Raw genomic sequence first — 25,452 nt, forward strand, 5'->3', positions numbered from 1 at the left:
TAATGTCCACATGCTTCTTTATTACTTGATTCTACTTTTCTTCCCTAAGAAGAAAGTTTGGGGATAATTTGGGAAGCTGAGAGGGGAAGAATGAGAATGGAGGGAATGGGGTAACCACTCCATCTCTTTTTCACCTCTGATCAAAGTAAATTTACCTTTTATAGAAATCTCCTTCTGGAGCTTTTTAATGTCCCATGATGGTGAGAGTCAAGATGATGTGAATGGTGAAATGTTCAAAACTCCACAGCCCCTGTGCTGTTATGCTGTTACCAGTTACTTCACATATAAGTGTGGTTGAAGTGCAAGGGTTGTGTCAAGCCAAGAAAGGCCACGAAACAGAAGGGTTTTGATGTTTGATGATATCTTCTGAATGCTTTTTAACATAGTAATTACTCTTGGTAGATTTTTAAAATGCAAATGGTATCCTTGTTTTCTTTGTTACTTGAGCTTTGATAAACTTATGTGACCTATTAAACTGCCAGTTTGGGATTTTTCCCTCTCCTCATCCCATATCCGATCACTGATCTCATTCTGCCCCTTCTTCTTACCACAGCCGCTGAGTCATTCTGGCCCTCAACACAGCACAGAGACATCCTTTTATTCTTATTTCCTACTTATTTTGCAAGTGCATCATGGACCAGATTTCTCTATCTTTGCTGTCTCCAGAAAGCCAGCATAAGACCATACAGAAGGGGAAGAAAAATAAATGTGTGTTGATTTCTTATTGATGTTTTCTCTTCTTTTGGTTTTAGAGTCTGAACTGAAGACATTTTGCTCCAAAAACATACTGGTTATCCTTGGCTTCTCCTCCATCATTGCTGTGATAGCATTGCTTGCTCTGGGGCTGACCCAGAACAAACCATTGCCAGAAAATGTTAAGGTAACTCAAACCCATGTGTGTAGTGTGTGTTTGTGTGTGTGTGTGAACACGTGTGTTTGAGGGGCCCTGAGTGGGACCTGGGAGGAAAGGGAGGTTATGGTAAACTAGAGCATCCAGGAGGGACTTTTCAGAAGCCCAGGAACAAGTCAGTCTCCTTTGGACTAAGAGAGTAAAGTGGCAGCAAATGCACATTTTGGAAGAAGGAATGACTTGAATCAGTTAGTGATGGGAAGATAATTGTCAGCAAATTAATTAAATCAGTATTCCAACAGACAAATGCTTTATCCATCACATGCAGACCTCTGATAGCCTGTGCTGATACTCTACAATCTAGTAGTATCTCTGCTTCTTACTCTCATTGTTTCATTGTGGAAACAATGAAGTCTTGTTTATTGAACACTGCACTCTTTGTTCTTCTCACTCCATTGTTATCACTGTCACAAAAATAATAAAATTTATTAGATAGCTAGCTCCATATACATTGTGGAAGTCAGAGATCCCCATCTCCAAAATATTCAAGGGATCAATTTTTAAAAATCACTTTTAAAAAAGCCCCCATAGAACATATTTATGTATCAACTATAGTAAGTTGCAGTGAATTCATGGATGGACAAATTTCTTATGAAATGGACACATTTGAAGAGCTAAGTTAATATCATTAAAGACAGTTAAGGTCATTTACTGTGATTTATTTCTGCTTCCTTTCAAATTCATCAAAGTAAAATTTCAAAGACATGAATATCTCACAAGTATCTTATAATATGGCCATTATTTTATTTAATCCATTAATTTAAAAGCATGTGGTAAGTTTAAATTTATATTGTGAATACACCATCTTAAATTTTCATTTGAATTATAGTAAATAAATCTACAGGGGCCCAGATACCAATATGCTAACGAAAGCATACATACACATGGGTGGTGACATATCTAGAAGTTGGCTACAGAGTCCCTGGAATACATATGCAGAAGTATATTTTCTTGCAGTTTATACTAAATTGTGATCCTGGAAAGATGGATGCAAATGCAAGCCCTCTGAAACTATTGCTACCCACCCAAGTCATTTGCTATATAGAAGAGGTCTGGATATTACACTGGCATCTGTTTGCCACACACATTCATCCCAGTGGGGCTGTGCACAGCAAACCCTTTGTCAGTACAGATGGCTGATACTATCTCATTGTTAATGGTCTTTTGCCTTTTAATATTGAGTGAAGTTGGCTTTCTTGGCAAAACTTCACTCACACTTGAAGGCTTATGACATCTTGGTTTTGCTATTTGTTTATCAGCTTCAAAAGTACATGATTCCCTTCTTGATTTGACCTTTTTTTACATGTTTATTATTGCATCATTGGAGAGGAAGACTGCCTAGGAGGCAAAATCCATGACAGACTTGGACTCTGTGTTCCCAGTGAATACTTGTGGTCATGGATGACCTTCTGTCATTCGTGATGGTTGTCTTCAAGAATTGTGATTCTGTGATGCTGTGCTGGCCTGGAAAATTGAACAAGGTCTTTGGCATCTGAAGTGAATCTTTATAGCAATGTTACTGGTTTATTTTAAACAAAGATCATTTTATACATGCCAGTTAGCCATTTGTTGAGGTTACACACTAATTTTAATAGGATTTCTGGCATATATTGAGGGCAAAATATTTTAGATGCTTGTATCTGGTGATGGCTTTAAGCTGGGTATGCTGTCCAAGTTGAAAGTTATTAGCTAAATGCAGCTCTTTCAACTTAATTAAAATCAAATAGCTTCCTGCGGCTGATGGACCACTAAATTGGACAATATGGACATAGAACATTTCTATTGCTTCAGGAAGTTCTGTTGGACGTTACTGCTTTAGAGTAATATAATATCTCTGAAATTATCCAAAACTAACACAATAAAGTGTATGATAAAGCATTTTATAAAATCTATAATAAGGAACAATAAATAAGACTTTCTTGTGTAGCTTATGAAGTCTACTACCAGGATCACCCCAAATATCATGAGGTATTAAATTGTTTTTTTTTTTTTTTGGCTTTTTGCCTTTTCTAGGACTGCTCCCACGGCATATGGAGGGTCCCAGGCTACTGGTCTAATTGGAGCTGTAGCCACCAGCCTATGCCAGAGCCAGATCTGAGCTGTGTCTGTGACCTACACCACAGCTCATGGCAACACCAGATGGTTAACCCACTGAGCAAGGCCAGGGATTGAACTCACAACCTCATGGTTCCCAGTCGGATTCGTTAACCACTGAGCCACAACGGGAACTCCATGAGCTACTAAATTGTTTTGAGTTAGTTTGTTTAATGTATTTCCTTCCAAGTATGATAATTTAAAAGATAACACTTATTGAGATTTTTGTACTTGGTGCATTTGTTTTAAAAACACATAACACCAGGAGTTCCCATTGTGGCTGACAGGTTAACGAATCTGACCAGCAGCCATGAGAACCGCAGGTTCGATCCCTGGCCTTGCTCAGTGGGTTAAGGACCCAGCGTTGCCATGAGCTGTGGTGTAGGTCACAGATGCGGCTCAGATCCTGCATTGCTGCGGCTGTGGTGTAGTCCAGCAGCTGCAGCTCTGATTGGACCCCTAGCGTGGGAACCTCCAAATGCCGCAGGTGTGGCCCTAAAAAAAAAGCAAAACCCTCCCCCCAAAACAAAACATAACACCATCTCTTTATTACTATATCTTATTCAGCATCTCTTTATTCATTTGTTCATAAGTTTATGTATCAATAGTTATTTATCAAGTATCTGTATCAGGTACTAGGCTATACAATTGGAAAGCCAATATAGATGTAATTGAACTTACTGTCTGGGGAAAGACATTTAATAGAAACATAAATTATTAATTACAGCTGTAAAGAGTGTCAGCAAGTAAAGGTTTTGGGGACCAAGAAAGTGTTTTCTGAAAAAAAATGACATTAACAATAATATCTGAAGGATGATTAGAAGTCAGCTAGGGACTAGATGAGTAAAGAATATTTCAGACAGAAGGAAAGCAAGCACAGGACTCTCACAGCAGAAAGTCGTTGGATACCTCCTGGAAATTGGACGGAGAGGGAGTGTGGCCATGTGTTGGTTAAGGATGGTAAGGGAGGTAGTGAGGGCAGCGCCTTGCATCAAGGCATTAAGGAGATAATGTGAGAGACAGTTAGACTGACCAGATCTTGGTGATCAGATTCCTTAGAGGACCTTTTCTGATAAAGAGGAACACCTTGAGACAGTGACCTTAAGAAAAAAACAACCTCTGTGTGCTTCTGTTCAAAGAGGGTGGTGGCCGTAAGCCTCTCTTGGTTCAGCCTCATACGTGGGAAGATTTTGAGCTGTCTACCACTTCCTCTGATTATTCATCCCTGACTTATTGCAGGGATAATTATTCTGCCTGCTCAGAATGTGACATAACATGGGTCATAGATTCATACTGCCTGGGTTTAAACCTCAGATCTGCTCTTAGAGTCACAGGGTATAACGTCTCTGAACCTCAGTTTCTCCATTTCTAAGACGCAACTGATCATTGATAGCTCATAAATTACTATAAGAATTAGGTGGGATAAAGTACATGCAGTGTGAAGGGTGGAACAGGATGCTGAATCACTGCAAATACTCAGTGGTTGATAGCTTGTTATGAGGTGATAATGATAATACGTAATCATCTTTGCAACTTGTCTGCCTGGTGACAAATTGCCACTTATCTTTCCCTGTCCTCTTCCCATCTAACTTTCCCTCCACTAGCCCAAGTTCAGGTCAGCCCTCCAGTCCTGAAGATAGCCATGTAGGCATTTAATTACACATCATGGTAAATTTTATCTTTAGAGGAAAAATACAGGCCCTCTGAGACATGCATTAGGAAGGTAGACTTGAATCTGAGAATGTCAGGGAAGACTGGGATTGTGGGCGAAGGGCTTTCTGGGCAAAGGCTCTGGAACAGAAGCCTTGTGGCCAATGGGGAACTGAGAGTAGGCTAGTGTGTGGGCGGGTGTTTTCTGAGTGAGGAGAAGGTTGAAGATCCCACCTCTGCAGAGCCAGGAATAGAAGTATGTCATGTGACATTCCAGTTTTCTCTTTCTTTTTCCATTGAGGGAGACTTACTCAGAAGCCTGATCTATGATATTTGCACAGGTAGAATTATTTCCATCCAAAGACAGGGTCTGTCCCACATCCACATGGCTTCCAGTCTCCCTGAGATCAGGCTCTGTTGCTGCCACGTTTCTAGGTCTTCACCAAGGACCCTACACTGGTGTCTCATGAACCAAGTAAGGTCACTTCTGCTGTCCCTCTTTCTAGACTATTGCTTCTGTTCACTCAGCATAGCTCATGAAGATCAGTTATGGTTGATAAAATCACGTGAATGATTAAAGACTTTTTTTTTTTTTTTGCTTTTTAGGGCTGCACCTGTGGCATATGGAGGTTCCCAGGCTAGGGGTCGAATTAGAGCTACAGCTATCAGCCTACACCCACAGCCACAGCAATTCAGGATCCGAGCCGAGTCTGCAGCCTACACCACAGCTCAAAGCAATGCCTGGATCCTTAACCCATTGAACTAGGCCAGGGATCAAACCTGAATCCTCATGGATCCTGGTCAGGTTTGTTAACTGCTGAGCCACAGAGGGAACTCCCTAAAAATTATCTTAAGATAAAGTTGCATACACAGTATGAGTACAACTATATAAAATTACTATGCATTAAAAAAGACCAGAAGGAAATGAAAATAATGGTAATATCTAGTTGGTGAAATCTTAAATGTCCTTTTTTCCTTTTCCCTTCATTTTTGTGTTAAGGGCCACACCCATAGCATATGGAAGTTCTCAGGCCAGAGACTGAATCCTAGCCGCAGCTGCAACCTACACCACAGCTTTGACAATTCTGGATCCTTCAACCCACTGTGCCGGGCTGGGGATCGAATCTTCACCTCTGCAGCAACCCAAGCCACTGCAGTCAGATGCTCTACCCTCTGAACCACAGCAGGAACTCCTTCCCTTCATTTTCTAGATGTTATTTAATAGACTTTTAGTACTCTTACAAGAGAAAGTAATATTGAAATAGTGATATTGGAGTTCCCGTCATGGCACAGTGGAAATAAGTCCGACTAGGAACCAAGAGGTTGAAGGTTCGACCCCTGGTCTTGCTCAGGGGGTTAAGGATCCAGCGTTGCAATGAGCTGTGGCATAGGTTGAAGACACGGCTCAGATCCCATGTTGCCGTGGCTCTGGTGTAGGCTGGCAAGTGTAGCTCCAATTCAACCCCTAGCCAGGGAACCTCCATGTGTTGCAAGTTTGGCCCTAAAAGGACAAAAGACAAAATAATAATAATAATAATAATAATAATAATAATAATAATAATAATATCAAGGGAGTGTCAGATCTCCTCCTCACTACTCAAATCTTTGATTTTTCTTTGATGTGAAGGACATACTTATAGGGCTTTTAGAAATATTTTAAATATGAGCACAGACAAACACTGGGTCCATGTAATAGCATGGCAGGGCACTGCATTTCACAAAGCATTTCTATAGAATAGAGATTTTATTATAAACAGAATTCTGTTGTCACTGAGACGGGAATGCTGGCTCACAGGAAGTTAAGCAGGTTTCCTCACTGTTCCACTTGCCCGAAGCAGTCCCTTCCCAGTGGCTTTGGGCACCCAGGATGAGGAGAGAGCATGCATCATCCCCCAAACTTCTGAAGATTACTTCACCCAGGTCCTTGCAGGCATGGTGTTCTCTGGAACATCCTTTGGAGAATGTGGTGTGGGGAAAGAGCAAAAGCTGGTGGCTCCCAGGGCTCTAGGTAGATTGGGGGAGGCATAACTCTCTTCAATACCCATTCAGCAAGTCCTACCAGTCTGGACTCAGTTTTTCCTATAAAATAAGAGGATTAGAGGAAATGAACTTCTAGCTCAAAAATGGGCCAGCTATAAAAAAAAAAAAAACAAGTGGATATGCATATAGTTTGGTAACAATGAAAGGCAAATTTCCCAAATGTTCAAACTGAGAATTTTCAGACAGTCAAGCTTTATCCATCCCTAAAGCAGCAAGCAATGCCAGTTTTTTATTCTGGAATCCATTTTGGAAGACAAAAACCATTTGGTACAATTGAACAGGTTAGCCTTCCAGGCTGCTGTATACACAAGGTGAAATGCCTTCAATTCCTGTCTTAAAGTGTGCTAGGGCACACCCACCCTTCTCAAGCACTTGCCAAATGAAACGTAGTAAAAGTTTTCATTGTTCCGCCACTTCACTGTGTAAGGACTAAGAGGAACAGGCTGATAGGAGCAAGGCTGGTTCCTTTGCTCTACTGGAAGAGTATCTTTCATGTTAACCTAGTAGGCAGAATAGAACATCCTGATTCCAGATAAAGGCTGCTTGCGGCTGCTGCCTCTCGCTAGCTTTTATCATAATGCCTCTGTGGTTGAAACATTTTCTGGCAGGAAGAATTCAGGGGCCCTGCTATGGAACAGCAGGATTTTCTGCTGTGTAATCCCTGAGGCTCTTTCTCTACCCCGGGAGGTTTCCCACGGGTTCAAAGGCCCCAGACATCAGTTAGACTCCCCTCTGCCCACAACGGTCACCACCTAAGCCAGTTATTGGTTTGATCTCACTGCAAGCCTGGTTTCAGAGGAGTCTGTGCTGCTTCCTTCTTTGCCATGCCCAAAGCAAGCATAGGCCTTTTTCTTTATAAGGGCATAACACTGATTACCACAGGGAAGCCCCACTGTGCTGAAGGAGTCAAAGAATACTGTGGAGGTTATGGAAGGTCAAGGATTCTCATGCATCAGCACAGTAATACTCCCTGGTGGTGAAATGAAAGAAAGCTTAACACCTCAATCAGCTGTATGTTTAGCCATCCCTAGTGGTCCAAGGAGGTCAGCTGAATTCTAATTCTTGTCACTTTTTCTTCCTGGAGGTTCTTAGGCCCTTCCCAGGTGATAAAACAAGATGAGGGCATCTATGTAGAACAAATACTGCATTAAGCATTATCAAGCGACAGACCACACTGTGGGAGCCACAGCTCAGATGAGCAGCAAAGTGTGACTATAGTAGTTGCCTCACACTTGAGAAGTATCTCCATGGTTTTTCTTCCTTTTGCTACTGCGTTTACTTTCCTCCACATTTCTCTGCATGTAGTACAGAGATGACAGATAAGTGCCTGAGCTGTGATAACCCTCCTCATAAGCCTCATAAGGCAGATACTGTTATTCAGTCATGACTTTTTTTTTCCTGATTAAACCCAGGGATGTCACCAAAGATGAATATTAATTGATCAAAGTGGGCATTCAGCAGTCTACTCCTGGGTAAATATCCAAAAGAAAGGGGAATGTAAGCCCACAAAATGATCCCATGAATGTTCCTGCAACTATATTCCCAGTCATCCCAAATTGGAAAAAACCCAAATGTCCATCAACAGTAGAATGGATAAAAATATAGTACATACTTACCCATTCTGAATGTAATAGTTTGCATCTACCAACCCCAAACTCCCCATCCATCCCATTTCCTCCCCATAACCCCCTTGGCAACCACAAGTCTGTTCTCCATGTTCGTGAGTCTGTTTCTATTCTGTAGATAAGATCATTTGTGCCATATTTTAGATTCCATAAGCAGCACAGGGAACTATATCCAGTCTCTTGGGGTAGAACATGATGGAAGATAGTATGAGAAAAAAAATGTCCATATACGTATGACTGGGTCACTATGCTATACAGCAGAAATTGACACAACACTGAATCAACCATACTCCAATAAAAATAAAAATTTTAAATAAAGATAAAAATAAAAAAATAAAAATAGAGTGCATGCATATAAGGAAACACTCTACAGCAACGACAAGGGACAAACTACTGATAACACACAGCTTGAATGCATCTTAGAGACTTGGAGACATACTGGAGAGTGAAGGAAGTAAGACATCGAGGGGGTATACTGCGTGAGCTCATTTATTGCAGTTCAAAAACAGGCAGAACTCATCCAGTGATGAGAAATCAAGACTGGCTATCTGTGAGGGAAACTGGCTGAGAGGGGCACTAGGAAGCCTCCTGAGGATTAGAAAATGTTACGTATCTTGATTTTGATGGTGGTTTATGTGGATATGCACGTGTGCAAAAATGCATCAGGTTGCACACCTAAAATTTGCACACATAGTTATCCGTCATTAAAAGTCCTTTAAAGGGGGGACCTATTTGAAAACTATTATCCAGCCCTTGCTCCTCTATTCTTCTTTATAAGGAGCACGAGGTCTTAGGTCTGACTCTGATCTAAATCCAGGCTCTGTCACTTATTCATTTTGTATCTTGAGTAAATACTACTTAACCTTTTTGTACTTTAGTTTCTCATCTGTATAGCGGGGGATGAAAACAGTATGTACTTTACAGCACTGATCTAGAGGTTAAGTCAGATAATTATTATAAAATACTCCCACACAACACTTGCCTGGTGCATTTAACTACCTCATGAAATGTGATGTGGTGACTTTGTTCTTCCCTTCTCTTCTGACTACCTGGTTCTTTCTCATATTGTTCCTTTACCTTTCCTCTTACCCCTCCTTCCTTCCTTCCTCCCTCTCTCTCTCTCTTTCTTTCTTTCTTTGTCTTTTTAGGGCCACACCTACAGCATATGGAGATTCCCGGGCTAGGGGTGGAATCAGAGCTGTAGCTGCTAGCCTACGCCACAGCCGCAGCAATGCTAGATCCGAGCCGAGTCTGTGACCTACACCACAGCTCACGGCAATGCCGGATCCTTAACCCATTGAGCAAGGCCAGGGATCAAACCTGCGTCCTCATAGATGCTAGTCAGATTCATTTCTGCTGAGCCACGACAGGAACTTTCCCCTTCTTTCTTACTTTATTCATCCTTTCATTGCCTTCTATACCTAAGAGCCAAAAGCATGAAGTTAAAGTACAATTTATAGTTACATTTGTAATTAGTATATTCTATGTCTTTCTTCTAGAGCTCAGGCCATATACCAGACCAATTAAATCACGTGTCTGGGAGTAAGACACCAGCATCAGTAGCCTTTGAAAATTTTCACATGATTCTGGAGTTCCCACTGTGACTCAGTGGTCAATGAACCTGACTGGACATGCATACAGAGATGGGAACTGCCAGATTAATGGTTTCTATTCCTTCCATTTTGTCTCAGCTACTTCAGTATATGGTTCTGAATTTTGGCTACAATTTAGAATCACCTGAGAAGCTTCTAATACAATGGATGCTCAAGCCCTACCTTACCTGGCTATTTTTGTCTTTTTTTTTTTTTTGGTCTTTTCTAGGGCTGCTCCCACGGCATATGGAGGTTTCCAAGCTAGGGGTTGAATCGGAGCTGTAGCCACCGGCCTACGCCAGAGCCACAGCAACTCGGGATCCAAGCCGTGTCTGTGACCTACACCACAGCTCTTGGCAACACCGGATCCTTAACCCACTGAGCAAGGCCAGGGATCGAACCTTCAACCTCATGGTTCCTAGTCGGATTCGTTATTTTCCACTGAGCCATGATGGGAACTCCTTACCTGACTATTTTTAATGTGCAGCCAACATTGAGAGCCACTGTTCTAGAGGGGTTGGTGTCCTAGTGGATCTTGTGATCAGCACAACTCCAGGCACTCACTCCACCCTAACCCAACCCCACTGTGAATTAAAATACTTTCTTCTCGTGTTTTTGAAAACCGCTGTCTTTGTCTCCTTTGTTGCAAGCAGAATATGGAGAATAATGATGTAATGCTGATAAGTTCTTCCTTTGTTTTGCCTTCAGTTTGGGATTGTGTTGGATGCAGGCTCTTCTCACACGAGTTTGTACATCTATAAATGGCCAGCAGAAAAGGAGAATGACACAGGTGTGGTGAGTCAGGTAGAAGAGTGCAAGCTAAAAGGTAAGATGAAGAAAAAGGGAGGGGAGAGCCTAAGAGGCATGTTGCAAGTGAAACACATGAGAAAAAGGGAGGCCAATGAGAACATAGTGGTGCTGCTATTGTTGTTATCTTATTATTATTATTATAAAAATAGCATTGAAATCAGTAATGATCAAGCCCTCAAAAAATAAACAAACTTTAAAATAATTGAGTCATAGTAGCTCCCATCAACAGGACACTTCTATGTGCCATGTGCCAAGTACCGAAAATTCATTATTTTATCCTCACAATCTCCCTTTGAGGAATGTATTATTATTCCCATTTTTTAAAAAATGAGGGCACTGAGTTTGAGAGAAGTTACTTGAACTAGTAAGTGATAGAACTGGGGTTCAAACTGAGATTTGCCCAAGTTTAACTATTGGTTATAGCATTAGCAAATATTTTCTCCCAGTAGGTTATTTTTTCATTCTATTGCTAGTTGCCTTTACTGTGCAAAGATCTGTCCACCTTTAAATCCATGTGTTTAGGTTGTCAAAGATGAACCTGCTTCAGAACCACCTGGGGCGTTTGTTAAAGCATAGATGCTAGGTCCCACCCCAAAGTTTCTGATTCCATAGGTCTGGGATGTGGTCTAAGAATTTGTATTTCTAACATGTTCCCAGGTGATATTGGTGCGGCCGGTCCAGAGAATTTCTGCTCTTAATCTTTGCCCTCCAATCTATGGCTTGGAAGAAATTTTCAAAAGCCTTTCGCTTCTGTATAGGCAGGCAAATTATAGACTCAGGGCTGGAAAAAGGACCTCATGGATCACTGAAATCTTGTTTTACAGAAAAGGAAGCAAAAGCCTGAAAGGCTAGTCCCTTGCAAGTAGGAACAGAACCAGGAGCAGAATCTAGGCCTCCTAATCGCACTCCAGGCTTCCTGCTACTCTGAGTCACTGAATTGCATGTTGAGCTTTTTTCCTAGTTTTCTTTTAAGGTCACAAGTTTAGAGTTGTTAACAACAGCTCTTCCTACTCCCTCTGATCTAACACTCCCACATACACTAAATGTCACCGTACCACACTGTCATCTTTCTGACCTTTACCTCTCCTGGTCTTTAGAACCAGGGGCCCACTGTTTATTTCTAATTGGACAAGTAACCTAGGCCCCAGAAGATAATTGACTTTTAGTTTAGTGTCCTGTAGGGTCCACTGATTTTCCTAGTTTGTCAAGAAAGTAGTAGATAGATGTTTCTGAGAGAGAAAGTCATTCTACCCAGTAGCCTGATGTCCTCAGCCTTTGTCCCCATCAATTCAGAGATAATACTTCAAACATTTTTAAAAATCCAAATCCTTTATTTTTTTGCAGCAACCATGGCATGTATAAATTCCTGTGCCAGGAACTGAATCCCAGCTGCAGCTGCAACCTATACCACAGCTGCAGCAATGCCGGATCCTTAAGCCATTGTGCCACAGCAGGAGCTCCAAAATCCCTCATTTTATTGACTTCTCTTTAATTCACTGCCTTTCATTTCCTAAAATGTTGTTGTGATGGCATAGCAATATCTTTGGAGACTCATCCCATAGGTGTTTGGCCTAATAAATATAGTAATTTTCCCCTCTCAAAAAAGAGAGCGTTCTCTAATTCAATATTTAAATAAAAAGGTGAATTGAAAGCCATTAGTTATTGAAGGCCAGACTTTTGAACCAAAACAGAAAACTGATAACTTAGAGCTGATTTTCTTATTACAGTTAAGTAAAGAGGCTGTTTAAAATCTGGTAAATGATATAGATGAGATGTCTGGATCTTTATTTATTTATTTTATTTTACTTTTTTTAGGGTTGTACCCACGGCATATGGAGGTTCCCAGGCTAGGGGTTGAATCGGAGCTGCAGCTGCTGGCCTGTGCCACAGCCACAGCAGTGCAGGATCTGAGCCTTGTCTCTATAACCTACACTGCAGCTCACAGCAATGCAGGATCCTTAACCCACTGAGCGAGACCAGGGATCGAACTTGCGTCCTCATGATACTAGTCAGGTGTGTTTCTGCTGAGCCACGACAGGAACTCCTCAGGATTTTTATTGTTAAAGTAAATCCTTGCTATAAAGCACTGAGAGTCTAGATGTTTATTTTAAAGTGAGCCCAAATTTTTAAGTGTTCACTTCAAAAAGCTAAAGGAATCTTGGCTCTAATCCTCTCCATAGCAAGTTAAAACTGCTCTGAAAGTGGACAGACAGTTTTACTCCAGAGACAGGGTGCCAGAGGGGAAAAATTTCTGGGGATACATGTATTTTCATTCCTTTTTCTTTTAATAGAGGAAGAAACTTAGCTTCAGAAATTTTAGGGGACTAGCCATGATTACATAGCTTGTTAGTTCCTTTTTTTTTTTCCTTCAGTAAAAGCCCATGTGCCTGGTGCATGTTTTAACTTTTGTTCTGAAAGTTATCTTTCAAGTCTTCTAGGAATTAATGTTGTTAACTATGACTTTGTGGAAGAAATGTCATAAAGCAGCTATATAGGGTAGTTGTCTGTTAAGACGCCCATTCAAATCTGAGAAACCCTGCTGGGAAAGTTATGCAATTGAATGTGACAATTGCGCCATCCAGTGGCAAAATTATTGAACAAGGAGCAGACCCAGTCCGAGGTCTGAAAATAAAACCTACCAAGGCTAAATTCAATGAGTTACCCTCTGAGTACAAAAACCTAATAGATAGCACAAAAAGAAATTGTCTCTTTGTGTTTTCCCTCGAAACAGCAATATTTTGCTCTAATAAGTAAAGATATGTCCTATACTTTAGAAAAAGATTTTCATCTGCTTTTACATTTTTCCCTAGGTCCTGGAATCTCAGAATTTGCTAAAAAACTAGGAGAAATAGATATTTATCTGGAGGCATGCATGGAAAGAGCCAGGACGGTGGTTCCAAAGTCCCAGCATGCAGAGACACCAGTTTACTTGGGAGCCACAGCAGGCATGCGGTTACTCAGGTATCATGGTGGCCTGTGGGGGCCAAGAGCAGCTGGAGGTTAGGTTTAGCAGTGCTAGAGCTTCTGCCTTATGGGCAAATGCCACATGTCTCTAACACCCCAATTCTAAGCATGCTATATGTCCACATCTAAGGAAGAAAATCTCAATAAATGGGTAAAATACCCAAACTCTTAAGTGTGTGTAATGGTGGGAGTCTAAGTATGTTAAAAAAAAAAAAAAAAGCCCTCTTGCTCATCTCCCCACAGGGAATTTGAGGGGATAATGGTACAAAGAGAGAAAGATTGAGTTTACATACCCTGGGGTTTGAGGCTATGTATTTAGCCATTCCATATCTGGGAGGAAGAAAGCCAGAGGAGCCTCGCAGATGTCCCAAGACACAAATCATCACAGCTAGTGCATCTTTACTGATCATCACTTAGAACCTGGGGGCATTGTTTGTTCATTTGTCTGTTCAGTCACTTATTCTGTGTGTATTGACTACCTGCTCTGTCCCAGGACATGGAAGTAAGTAACTCATCTCCCAAGATCAGATTGCTAATACAGGATGATCAGTTCTATGATAGAAGAGTGCTAAGAGCTGCTGTGGGAGCACACTGGCCTTGCCAAGAATGGGAGGAGGTTTAGAAGACTCAGCAGAGTTGGAGGATATAGGAGCCAAATCATGAAGGACTTGTTGGAGGATGGGGGGTGGAGTGCATTACAAGTAGAACAGACATCATGCATTCCATAAACTGTGTTTATTTGGTGCCTATTATATGTCAGGCACAAGTCTCTGCTGCCCTGGATCTTGTGTTCTAGTAGCAAAGGAGGGATATGTAAGAGACCAGAGCATGTTCAAAGAATATAGGGTGCATATAGTAAATATCAGTAATGACAATAATAATGATAGCAGCTTGTATCTGTGGAGCCCTTACTATGGTCTTAGCACTGTGCTTTTTTTTTTTTCCCCCTATCTTCTTTTCTTTTTTTTAGGCCGTTCCTGCGGAATATGGAAATTCCCAGGCTAGGGCTTGGATCAGAGCTACAGCCGCTGGCCTATGCCACAGCCACAGCAATACCAGATCCGAGCCATGTCTGCGACCTACACCACAGCTCACGGCAACGCCGGATCCTTAACCCACTAAGCGGGGCCAGGGATCCAACCTGCATCCTCATGGATACTAGTTGGGTTTGTTACCACTGAGCCACAGCGGGAACTCCTTAGCACTGTGCTTTAATCCCCATAACTCTACAAAGTAAGAGGTATTGTAACTGTTAATAACCAGATTAAGGAAGTACAAATGTTAGATAGCTCACCACAGGTCACATTCCTGGTAAGTGATAGAGCCAGGATTTGGAGAAGGGAAGGTTCAGACCATAGAGTGCCTGTGGACTATGCTAGGGAGGTTGGAGTTTATCTGGGAGATAATAGGAAGCTATTAAAGGATGTTACACAACTGGTGACACTGGTAGAGAGGTGGATTGGAGGGAAGAAAAACTGGAGATAAGGCAGCCAGTTGGTAAGGTATGGAAGCCATTCAAATGAGAGATTATAGGGGTCTAATGCCAGTTGGAAGGCAGCATTTTCTGACCCAGAGATTCTTAGTATTGTATTGCCTGGATCTTGGAAGCAATTGTATTCCATCTTCCTTATGACAACCCTGGAAGATTTCTTCTTTAGATCTCAAAGTCTCAGACCTAAAAACCAGGGTGCAATATGAGAAAGACTTTTTTTCCTGGTCTGGTACCAACTGAGGTTGGATATCAGGACATTTGCCACCTGGTGTCTACTAGAACCCTAAATAAAAATTTCAAGCAGGAGTTCCTGTTGTGGCACAGTGGAAACAAATCTGACTAGTATCCAAGAGGATACAGGTTCGATCCTTGGCTTTGCTCAGTGGGTTAGGGATCCGACATTGCTATGAGCTGTGGTGTAGGCAGACAAAGCTAGGATCATGCATTGCTGTGGCTGTGGTGTGGGCCAGCACCTATAGCTCTGATTCGACCCCTAGCCTGGGAACCTCCATGTGCCACAGGTACAGCCCTAAAAAGCAAAACAGAAAACAAAAAAACAAAAAAACCTTCAAGCAGAAGTTTTTATGTAAGCAGCCTGAGGCCATGAGCAGTGGCTAATGTAGCATATATTTGCTCTAGGTTTAGTGATCAAATAATATTCAAACAATATTCAACTACCACCACCACAGTAATCAAAATTACTCTGATAATTTCTTGGAGCAGGGAACAATGAAAATATTATTTTAAGAAGACCAACCTGTGCAGGCATTGGAAGGATTTGGATTTGGAGAGAAGGGGCCAAAAGAGTAGTTCTGCCTCACCCCAAAACAGGGCTTCTCATACAGCGTGTGTGGGGATCACCATCCTTCATCCTTCCAAAGAATTCCTAGGAGAACTGGATGGAAGCCCTGGCTGCATTGGGTAGTTGTAGTTATTCAAACAAAATCAGTAACCTCAGCTCTTTGTGCAGGATGAAAAATGAAAATTTGGCAAGCAAAATCCTGTCTACAGTGGCAGAGAGCATCACGAGATACCCCTTTGACTTCCAGGGTGCCAGGATCATCACTGGCCAAGAGGAAGGTGCCTATGGCTGGATTACTATCAACTATCTGCTGGACAAATTTATTCAGGTGATTATCCAACATCACCCAAGGAGGTGACGCCCTGGGGGCCAATACCATTGCTATCTAAGGATCTCTAAGCAGAAAGAATGATGGATAAATGAACAAATTAATTTACCCTCACATTTGAAAGGGTAGCAGAGGTATAATTCTCTTACAAAAACTCTTACCGTTGGAGAATATGGAAGCCATATCTTTACTTTATGGAACTATAGAAAAATTAAAAACTATCATTAAAATAAGGATAGCTAGTATTTGTCTAGTGCTGTGTGTCTTGTGCTGTGCAAAGCACTTTTCATGTATTGTTTCATTTAATCTTCAGAATAGCCATATGAGGTGTTCTCTCATTTTAGAACCTCAAATTGAGGCTTAGAGAATGTGATTGTTCTGCCCAAGATCACATGGCTAATGAGCAAATGAGTGAGGATTTGAACTAAAGTCTTTCTGACCCCAGACCTCATGTTTGTAAAGTGATTCTTTGTTGCTGCAGTCAGAGCTATGTCTTTGAGCCCCTGTTTTCTTGCTGTTGATCTGATGCAGACTCAGGAACCTCTGGTGCTCCTGCTCCTTTGCCTTAGGAAGTCCTTAAGTCTAAGAAATAGTATGAAAAGGGGGGTGTCCAGAGACTTCTACCACTGGTGACTGTACTTTCTTTCAGAAATCAGGTTGGTTTAACCTGAAGCCAAGGAAAGGTGATACTCAGGAAACCTATGGAGCTTTAGACCTTGGAGGAGCCTCTACACAAATCACTTTTGTGCCCCAAAACCAAGTGCTCGAGTCTCCAGAAAACACACTGCACTTCCGCCTCTATGGCAAGAACTACAGTGTATACACACACAGTTTCTTATGCTATGGGAAGGATCAAGCCCTTTTGCAGAAACTGACCAAGGACCTTAAGGCAAGTATAATGAATCCAGACTATGCTCCCCACAACTGGGCCACAAGCCCCCACATCCTGTTGTTTTCCCTTTCTACTTCAGTAATTGGTCTGAAGTTGGCTACTGGACTTTCCAAATCTTTTCAGGCAGGATATCTCACTACGTCTGGTCAACCCCTGTGAATTGTCCCATCCAGACTCTATCTCCTATGTTTGTTTACTGCATTGTCTCCAAGGACACGAGTCAGATCCTTTCTTGCAAAATAGTTTCTCACCCTGTGGGGTTGAATATGAGAAGTACAGGCTAGAGCACTGATGTGTGTGTGGGTGTGCACGCACGTGCACGCTTACGCAGACAACTTTAAGCTCTTTCTCACTTTTCCATCTCTGTTTCCTATGAACTTCAGAAAACAGGGTTAGAAAAAACATGGAAAGAGAAAAAAACTGCAGGGAAAACACAAAGTTTATTGATCAACACTTCAAATCTTGTCCCCAGACACTTTTTGCCTTTTGAAGGCAAGAAAAGTTAAACATAGAAAATCATGTACCCACCCAACACACTCAGACACAGAGCAAGGATGTCAAACCCAGCTGTTCCCAGTCTACTGAAGGGGCAACCAGTTATCTGCTTTCCTCCAAAGCACTCTCTCTGGTTCTCAGAAGCTAGATCAATAAGATGACTGCCATGGGAGGAGGGACTGCTGAGAGATACCTAGTGAGCCCTAAGGCTTCACTAAGCCTCTTATCCATAGCAGTCCCCTTTCTTCTCTTGAACATAGCAAGTTGTAGGTTAGAAATCATCTTGATACTCCTGCCTTAAATGATCTAAAGTGCTTCCAACTCTTGGAGATTTTGCTTTTTTTTTTTTTTGCCTTTTTGTCTTTTTAGGGCCGCAACCATGGCATATGGAGGTTCCCAGGTTAGGGGTCCAGTCAGAGCTGTAGCTGCTGGCCTATGCCATAGCCACAGCAATGCAGGATCTGAGCTGCATCAGTGACCTACACCACAGCTCACAGCAACGCTGGATCCTTAACCCACTGAGTGAGGCCTTGTATCGAACATGCATCCTCACGATGCTAGTTGGGTTCGTTAACCGCTGAGCCACAACAGGAACTCCAAGCTTTTGCTTTTTTGCTTGGAGGTTGGAGCAGGGATATAGATAGGCAAACTCCCAGCAAACTACTACTAAAACTCAGAATTTTAAGAGCCTTGGGAGTTTTCCTAGTGAATCTGCTTCTGACCTATGCAACTATTACTAGGCACTAGGGGACATATAAAATGAATGGAGTTTCTGGGTCTAGTTTCAACTATATTAGCTTTCTAGGAGTAGTGAAATTTCATTTATATCCGATACCACTTCTGGTGCCTATTTTACAAATATGACTATTCCCAAGGGTAAAAAAGGCATCACAGGGACAAACTACTGCCAGTACTGAGTACTTGGATGTTGTTCAATTGCAACACATTAATGAAGTCTGACTGGTGCTTTTGCACCCAAAACATTTGCACATGATGTCTTCAAGTGATTTTTCCATTTAGAATACAAATGGAACCATCCATGAACCATGCTTTCACTCTGGATACCAGAGGAGAATGAATGTGAGTCACCTTTATGAGGCTCCCTGCACCAGGAGATTTTTGATGTCTCTTCCATTTCCTGAACTTGAAATCCAAGGCACTGGAGACTTTCAGAAATGCCAGCAAAGCATCCGTCCACTCTTCAACACTAGTTACTGCCCTTACTCTCGTTGTTCCTTTGATGGGGTTTTCTTACCATTACCTCAAGGGGATTTTGCGGTAAGTTTGTGAAATGATGATGTTTTAGTTTAAATTATTTTGGTTGCAAACTACCAAATATGTACCTTCAAAGGATTCAAATAATATAACTTATTTTTCCCTCACATGATAGTAAGCCTTTTCTTTTTTCTTTTATCTTTTTTTCTTTCTTGGCTATACCCATGACAGAAGTTCCTGGGCTAGGGATCAAAACCAAGCCACAGCAATAACTCAAGCCATAGCACTGATAATACCAAGTCCTTAACCATTAGGCCACCAGGGAACCCTACATGGTAGTAAGCCTTGAGAAAGATAATTCAGGATTAGTTCATTAGCTTGACAATATCAGGGCTTGGGATCAGCTTTTCAATTATTTTCATGACCTTATTGTGGTGCTAAGATGGTAGCTACTGCCCTAAGCATTATGTCTTCACATGCAAAGCCATCATAGGAAAGAAGGAAGTTTATCTTGCATGTATCTTTCTCCAGCTTTGTAGAAGTACCAACAACCATCTTTTCTGATGCCATTGGTGAGAATTTGCTAAAATGCACACTTCTAAATCAATCTGTGATAAAGGAGAATGGGTTACCATGGTTGGTATAGACTAATCATTGTTTATCCCGTGGAAATGGGAAGTCTTCCTGAACAAATTGGTTTCCTCCACTGGGTAAAATCAGGAATCTGTAAGCCAGGAGGTGGGACTGGCTGTTGGGTAGGCATCCATTAGGATCTGCCACAAGTAGCTTCTCAGATGTCAGAAGAAGGAAAAGTAGCAGTTAGATGTTTTAGGTAAGGGTTTTCCTCTATAAAAACACTTAGGAAGTAGAAACTCAGGAAATCCCAAGGATACAAGAAGATAGCACCATTTTCATTACACCTTGAAGAGTTGGAGGACTATTTGAACCCCAACTCCAAATTCCCTCTTGATTATTCCAGAAGAAGATAAAATATTTGAGCAGAGGTAGAAGAGATGCTCCTTGTTCTACTCATTATTCAAATTCATATTTCAGTCCTAGAGACCAAGAATTACTACAGTCATAGTTTATTAGTATATTGCTAAACTAGCTATCATTAATTGAGTTCCAGTTATGGACTAATACATAATCACTTAAGATATTATTCAAAGAAACAATGAGCTTTTGTCTTGCCTTTACACTTTCTCCCTTTTTCAGAAAATAGATCAGCATGTGGGGAAGGAGGTTCAACTTTCCCTTTAGACCCCAGCAGAAGGGTTTCTCCCAAGGTCTCCTGGCCCAGCCCAGTGTCACAGAAAGAACTTCTTGAGAGAGCACAGGCCCTGTAGTCATCATACCTGGCTTAAATTCTGGATTTGCCACTTGTGAACTGTATGGAGTTCTTCGTTCCCTTGGTTTCTGGGAAACAGTGGGTAGAATCAGGAATCCTGGCATACCTTAACTATGACCCAGACCACAGTTTTCCTTCCCTTCCAGTTTCCTGAGGGAAATACATGACTACACAGTGACCGGCAAAGTAATACTTGGTCATTCGTTGGCTCCAAACCCAAATTCAGAACAAACTAGACTCTTAACGCTGAACTGGCACTGGCTGCCCATCTTGGGCTTTTTTTGGGCCAAGTCCCTTGCCTTGGATCTATCTGCTGGAAGAGAAGGGAGGTGCCACAAAAGGGAAAGGATGGCCAGGGATGCTGGGAACAGCCAAGGGCCTTTTCTATTCCAGTTATTGCTAGGAAGTACATCTGAAGAAAAAGGAGTATATTATTTTGTGTTGACTTTCAAACTTTTTGGAAACCTTTGCTTCTTGGAAAACATGGCCCGATTCTTGCCTTCAAGCTTGACAAACCCTTCCAATTTGGCAGGTTTAAGGCTGGAGGGGTGGGGCAGGGGTGGAATTTCTTGCCTTTGAATGTGATTCCCCCAATCACGACAGGGAGACATAGAATTGGAAAGGTGTGGGGGTGCCTTGAGCTTCTTCTGGTGGCTTTTCTGTTTGGTCCCTTAGTCCCTCAGTGAAATCTTTCTCACAGCCTTCTGAACTTTAGTTTGGCAGTCTCCTTAAATTAGCTCATTGCCTTCCTCCTAACAGGATCTTTCTTCTCTGAATATTGGCCTTAGGGTCAGCACTGCACCTGTACCTATTCCTGTTTTGGCATTTTCTTTCTGTTTCAGATTTTTTAAAGTCCCTTCTGTAATTTATCCCTAAAGCCTAAAGATTGTGGGGTTTTTTGGGGAGGGGGAATCCATTTTCTCATTAATGAAGTGAGAACAGAAATACCTATCTCACTGCTAGTTGTGAGTGATAAACTAGACAAGCAGTGGTGAACTGGTAAATGTCTAACAACCAGCTCTCTGGGAATGGAGGGGCTGATTTGTGGCATTTGCCAATTTGCATGATATGAGTACTCCCCTAAGGCCTGTTTTAGGCTGCCAACATGACATCAGCTGGCTCACAGAACTCCTGAAGTTTAACGATTAGGTCTTGTGAGTGGGTAAGTGCCAGCTACAGCATATCACTGCAGATAGCAAAAAGCTAACATACTACTCTACCACAGATGAGCACTTAAAAAGGTTAGTTCTTTCTCCTAACAAATAGTCTTCATTCTAGGCTGTCACTCTTGCAGTAAATCCCCATTGCCAGGTCTAGCATCTTGAAGTATAGCTGCCTGAAGCCCCCAAATCCAGTTGCATTCCCATTGTTTCCAGAACCAGTTAGCCTGGTTATTCTCAAGCCACAGAAAATTTGCAGGGAGGGAATTTACCACAGTTGCTTCCAGTACTGATGATCTAATTCTTAGTTTGTAAATAGAGTATTAAAAATGGTCAATACCCATGTCAGCTTGACTACACCGTGACCTTGGCTGCTAGACAGAATCCAATTTGTAGACAGATTAGAAACACCAAAAAGAAAGAGGAACGAACATCTTTGGGGAATTACTTATGAGGTAATTTAGGGATTTTTTTTTAAAAGATCACATTTTGTCATGTGTATAAATAATAAAGGGTATAAATAAATTCAATAGAACTGGGATGAAAGAACATTAAAAATAAAAAATTATTTATATATGTATACTGTGTATGTATGTGTGTGTGTACTTAGCTTTACTAGGTGAGTAGCTAAGGGGAAAAATAAAATGTAATCAGATACATAATTTTCATTATACCTATCATACCAGTCCTAGGACAAAGCAGAGCTGTTCCAAAATTAAATCCTAAGGATATTTTATTAGACAATGTCTTTGACCACATTAAAATTTTTTTTAATTTTTAAAAAGATTGACAGGTAGATGGAATGAAAAAAATAAATGAATATGAATATGAATGGACTGGTCCTGGAGCGGGGAAGAGAAATAGATGACCTTATTGGAACACTGCTATCTAAGAAGAAAAGAAAGGTTAATAGACACATTGCCACCTCTCAGACAGTAGGATTTACCCTTGATTCTAATTCTAAGACTTGAGCTCTACAGCGGCTACAGATAGTCTGTTTCCATGTATATGTATATGTATAAAGTAACATAACTATCTTAGAAATTTTTAATAATACAAAAAGGAGAAGGAATTTAAAACACTACTTCAAACTTGGTTCAAGTGTTTGTAATAGTCATTAAGCCATACTTAATTTACTTTCTATTCCATATATGACAATATTATTCCTTATTCCATATTGTTTATTTGATTGTTTTGAAAATTCTAAATTATAACCTACATAATCAAAGAAATATTGAGGCTATCTAGATAAATCATTCTACCATCTCTAGAACTTTTTCATCTTCCCAAACAGAAACTCTACCCATTAAGCAAAACACAAACTCCCCATTTCTCTTTCCCCTCAGCCCCTTGCAGCCACCATTCTGCCTTCTGTTGCTATTAATTTGACTATTCCAGGTACCACATATAAGTAGAATCATATAATATTTGTCCTTTTGTGACTGACTTATTTCACTTAGCATAATGTCTTCAAGAGAGCAGTCATTAACTCTTCAGAGGATCACAAGACTCTGGAGAATGTGATGAAAGCTAAGGTCTCCCAAGCAGAAAAATGGACGTATAAAGGTATACTAGAATTTTTGCATACAATTTAAAAGATCTCATGTTCCCTTGAGGTGGACCCATGAGCCCCAAATTAAGAGCCCTTAATCTAGAACAAATGCAGTAGATTAAAATGGAATCATGAGCCCAAGCAATGCAGTAGCTAGGGTTGAGTGCCATACAAGTGTCAGAGGTCAAGTCTGTTTAGAAGTATGGCGAGCAAATACAGACACATAAGCCAGAGACAGATAACTCTGAAATTGATGCTGCTCCTGTCTCTAAAATGCTTCCTTCTAGGATAGAGCCAACCTAATATCTATTAATACAAACAGATATATCATGTTAGAGAAGGAAGAAAGTTAGAATGAATAATCAAGTTAGAATAGGGGAGAGATAGAACTAGTACCCAAGTTAGAATGAGGGGTAGGGGAATAAGGTGGTCAGTTTGGGGCAGGATCTTGAGGTTAGACTATAATACGTGTTCCTTCTGTGACTACAAATGCTTCATTTAATCTTTTTTCCCCCAAAGTATTCTCAATATGTTCACAAATCTTTGGAAAATGATATAGCAAACCTTTTTTTCTTTCTCTATAGACAAATTTGGCTTTTGGTTAACTTTCTGGATTTGATTTCTTGGAAACCTCATAAAGGTGGGATGTTAGTTACATTACAAGCAACAGTTATAATAAAAATGACCCCTGAAATAAATTGCATCTGGACTGGAAAAGATTGTAAATGAATTATGCCTACTTTGCAAACTTCTCTATAATCTGATAAAGGGTTATATATATATATGCAGAATATATAACAAAAGGCTTTATCTTTATGGCACTCATTACCATCCATCTTCCTGTTGTTTATTTGTTTGAGTTCTGTTGCCTTCCACTGGAGTGCAGGGCTTTTCATCTCTTTTGATCACTGCTTGGAACATAGTTGGTATTCATAAATATTTGTTGATGAATGATATACAGCCAAAAGTCAAGAAAGAAGTAAATTTAAAAAAATGGCTGTTGGTTTAGATAGAACTGATGGGAGAATTAGATAGCAGTAAATAATAATAAGAGGCTTTAATACCTCACTTTCAATATAGATAAGACAATCAGAAATTTACCAGAGAAACAGCAAACTTGATCAAATGGACTTAATAGACAAATATATAGGACATTCCACCCAACAGCAGTAGAATATACTCCTTCCCCATGAGATAGATCATGTGTTAGGACACAATACAAGTCTCAAAAAAATTGAATAAAACTGAAACCAGACCAGTTCTTTTTTTCTAATCACAATAGAATGAAACTAGAAATCAATAGCAAAAGGAAACTAGAAAATTAAAAAACATATGGAAATTAAACAACACAGCTAAAATCCTCAACAAAATGCTAGCAAGCTGAACCTAACAGTATATTAAAAGGGTCATATACAATGACTAAGTGGGATTTATCCCTGAGATGCAATGATGGTTCAACATACAAAAATCAATTAATATGATACACATATTAAAATAATAAAGGATAAAAACCACATGATTATCTTAGATGCACAAAAAATTATTTAAAATAATAAAGGATAAAAACCATATTATTATCTAAATTTAACACTCTTATGATAAAAACTCTCCACAAACTAGGAAGAGAAGGAGATTACCTCATCACAGTAAAAGCTGTATGTGAAAAACGCACAACTAACATCATATTCAATGGTGAAAACTGAAAGCTTTCCTTTTAAGATCAGGAAGTGGTAAGATCTCTCTTACCACTTAAATTCAATATATTACCAGAAGTCCTATCCAGAGCAATTATGCCAGAAGTGTTTTTCCAAAAGAATTAAAGTCAGGATCTGGAAGCAATATTAGCACACTAATGTCCCTTATAGCACTATTCCTAATAGCCAAGATGTGGAAACAACCTAAAGGTCTATTGACGGATGTTGACAGATGATTGGATTTGTTTAAATGTAGAATATTATTTAGCCTTAAAAAGAAGGAAATCTTTTGATATGAGACAAAAATGAAACTTGTTATATTATGCTAGGTAAAATAAGCAGTCACAAAAGGAAAAATACTGCATGATTCCACTTATATGAGGTATCTAAAATAATCAAACTTATAGAATCAGTCAGAGAGTAGAATGGTGGTTGCTAGGGGTTGGAGGGAGGGGAGAAATGGGGAGTTGCTAATCAATGGGCATAAAATTTCAGTTATGCCAGATAAGTTCTAGAAATCTACTGTGTAACATTGTCCTTATGGTTAATAGTACTGCATTGTAAAGCCAGGGATCAAACCCACACCACAGGAGTGAGTGACATGAGCCACAGCAATGACAATGTTAGATCCTTAACCATTTGGCCACACGGGAACTCCCATGAGAAAAACACTCTTAATAGTTTTAATTAATAGGGGAGAATCTTTTTCAGGCATTAGCTATACATATCATAGCTCTCCAGTCTCTGGATTTATCCAGTCTCTCAATCAACAAAGATTCACCAAGTGTC

General features: G+C 40.6%; 1 protein-coding gene across 7 annotated transcripts in view; it reads left to right on the forward strand.

Moving 5' to 3' along the window:
- Positions 1–25,452, forward strand: part of ENTPD1 (ectonucleoside triphosphate diphosphohydrolase 1) — a 125,121-nt gene that overhangs the window by 83,224 nt on the left and 16,445 nt on the right. For 5 of the 7 annotated variants that reach the window (XM_047759732.1, XM_047759728.1, XM_047759730.1 and 2 more), the window contains 6 exons: positions 753–880; positions 10,620–10,737; positions 13,532–13,682; positions 16,148–16,307; positions 16,957–17,196; positions 18,715–18,972. In XM_047759732.1, coding sequence (XP_047615688.1) covers positions 13,594–13,682; positions 16,148–16,307; positions 16,957–17,196; positions 18,715–18,972 — 747 coding nt within the window. In that variant the 5' untranslated portion in view covers positions 753–880; positions 10,620–10,737; positions 13,532–13,593. Of the gene's footprint in view, positions 1–752; positions 881–10,619; positions 10,738–13,531; positions 13,683–16,147; positions 16,308–16,956; positions 17,197–18,714; positions 18,973–25,452 lie in introns of those variants that run through there. The other 2 variants (XM_047759729.1, XM_047759731.1) reach the window with 2 other exon arrangements.

This window comes from Phacochoerus africanus, chromosome 15 (assembly GCF_016906955.1).
Source record: "Phacochoerus africanus isolate WHEZ1 chromosome 15, ROS_Pafr_v1, whole genome shotgun sequence".
Taxonomy (NCBI): Eukaryota; Metazoa; Chordata; class Mammalia; order Artiodactyla; family Suidae; genus Phacochoerus; species Phacochoerus africanus.